Consider the following 1,577-nt stretch of genomic DNA (forward strand, 5'->3'; position numbering starts at 1 on the left):
CTCCAGCACTCTCACACATCTCCAAACAAATATTCTCAGCCCACCCCCTCATTCTTTCTCACCCCACTCCCCCTTTACCCACCTTCAAACACACCTATAAACAACTAAGCTACTCACTCTATAGGCTCGGCCGGGTTCCCACTGGGAAAGTGCAGGTCCATGTGCAGAAACCTGAGCTGTATCCTCTCCCTCCCCACCCCTGTGAAGATGTACCGGCACGTTATCGGCGCCGGGTAGGCGGAGGGGTAGTTGGGCGACGAAATAGTGCCGTTACGATGGTGTCGGCTGTTTATGTTCTCGTTGCACTGGAATTCTGAAATGGTGAAAAGAGTATAGGTTTATTAACGCCCCTATCAACACTATTAGGTTATTTTAGAGCCCGGACCTCCGAGTTTAACGTCCATCTCCGAAAGGACCGAACCAAGAGGGAAATTCGTGTAAAATGCCTTCCCCAACGGCACAACGTCGGACCGAGCTTAGGCTCGAACCCCGCGAACCTGCAATCTCACGATTACGAGTCCAGTAGCTTAACCACTAGGCCACCGACGCCACTGGAATTCTGAAAACAAAGAGAATAATCATTGCAAAAGATCGCAATTTAATCAAGTATCGTGTCCTCACAGACACGATTTAGATAGTTTAGAAGGCAGGCTGTTTACCGCTTTGAGCTAGCCTGACAGGGCCAACTCGGGCTGAGTGCGATACAGCATGGCAGCAGACAGACGATGACACTCAATTAAAAAGTCAATTTCGCAATTTTCCAACCTGAGAATCGACCCCAAGCCTTTTGCGAGCAACAGCGACGAATCAACCCTGTCCATCATAGACGCAGACGAGATTTGTTGTACACATGACAGACTTCCATTGACACAGTTTACATGATTTAAATTAAGGAGGTAGAAAGATGAAAACTCGCGCGAAGAAGGAGAATGGAAAAGATAAGCCCTGACGCGGTAAGAAAAATACCCCGCCCCAGAACACCCCTCCCACCAAAAACAACAAAAACAACAACAAACAAGCCCAAAACAACAACAACAAACAAATAAACAAACAAATAATAAAAACAAAAATAAAACAACAGCAACCCCCCCCCAAACCCCCCAAAACAAAACAAAAACAAAAACAAACAACCGTTTATCAGTACATCAATCGAAGGTACCTAGCATATTTTACAGCAAATAACCAATGCAAGACAACCCATAGGATGATACGAGAACCTTTCCTCACCACACACACACTCACACACCCACACGTTCTCCTCAGACCACTCTCAGCTGTCACACACATCTGGCTGGACACAAGTCATCCCCACCCTCACTTCCTTCCTCATCCTCATCCTACTCCTCCAACTACTCTATATTCCTCCTCTTCGCCCTCAACCTCCCCCTCCCCCTCCTCCTTCCCTCCTCCTCCCCCTCTTCCTCCTCCTCCTCTATACTCCTTCACCTCCTCCTTCTCCTCCTCCCCTTCCTCCTCTCCTCCTCCTTCTCCAGGTAGAGTACGGAGGATATGACATTACCAGAAAATCACTGTGATATGACTTGACAGCAACACGACTTGACGAGAGGGCTAATGCC

The 1,577-nt window shown here is 47.9% G+C and overlaps 1 protein-coding gene across 1 annotated transcript in view; it reads right to left on the reverse strand.

Annotated features, from left to right (window-relative positions):
- LOC101850916 (suppressor of lurcher protein 1) overlaps nt 1-313 on the reverse strand; it is a gene marked incomplete at its 5' end in the record, with an annotated part of 13,162 nt that extends 12,849 nt beyond the window's left edge. Inside the window, 1 exon segment of the mRNA XM_013089331.2 lies at nt 118-313. Within this exon segment, the coding sequence (XP_012944785.1) occupies nt 118-313 (196 nt within the window).
- Nucleotides 314-1,577: the final 1,264 nt, after the last annotated feature.

Source organism: Aplysia californica, unplaced genomic scaffold, assembly GCF_000002075.1.
Source record: "Aplysia californica isolate F4 #8 unplaced genomic scaffold, AplCal3.0 scaffold00930, whole genome shotgun sequence".
In the NCBI taxonomy this organism is placed as follows: domain Eukaryota; kingdom Metazoa; phylum Mollusca; class Gastropoda; order Aplysiida; family Aplysiidae; genus Aplysia; species Aplysia californica.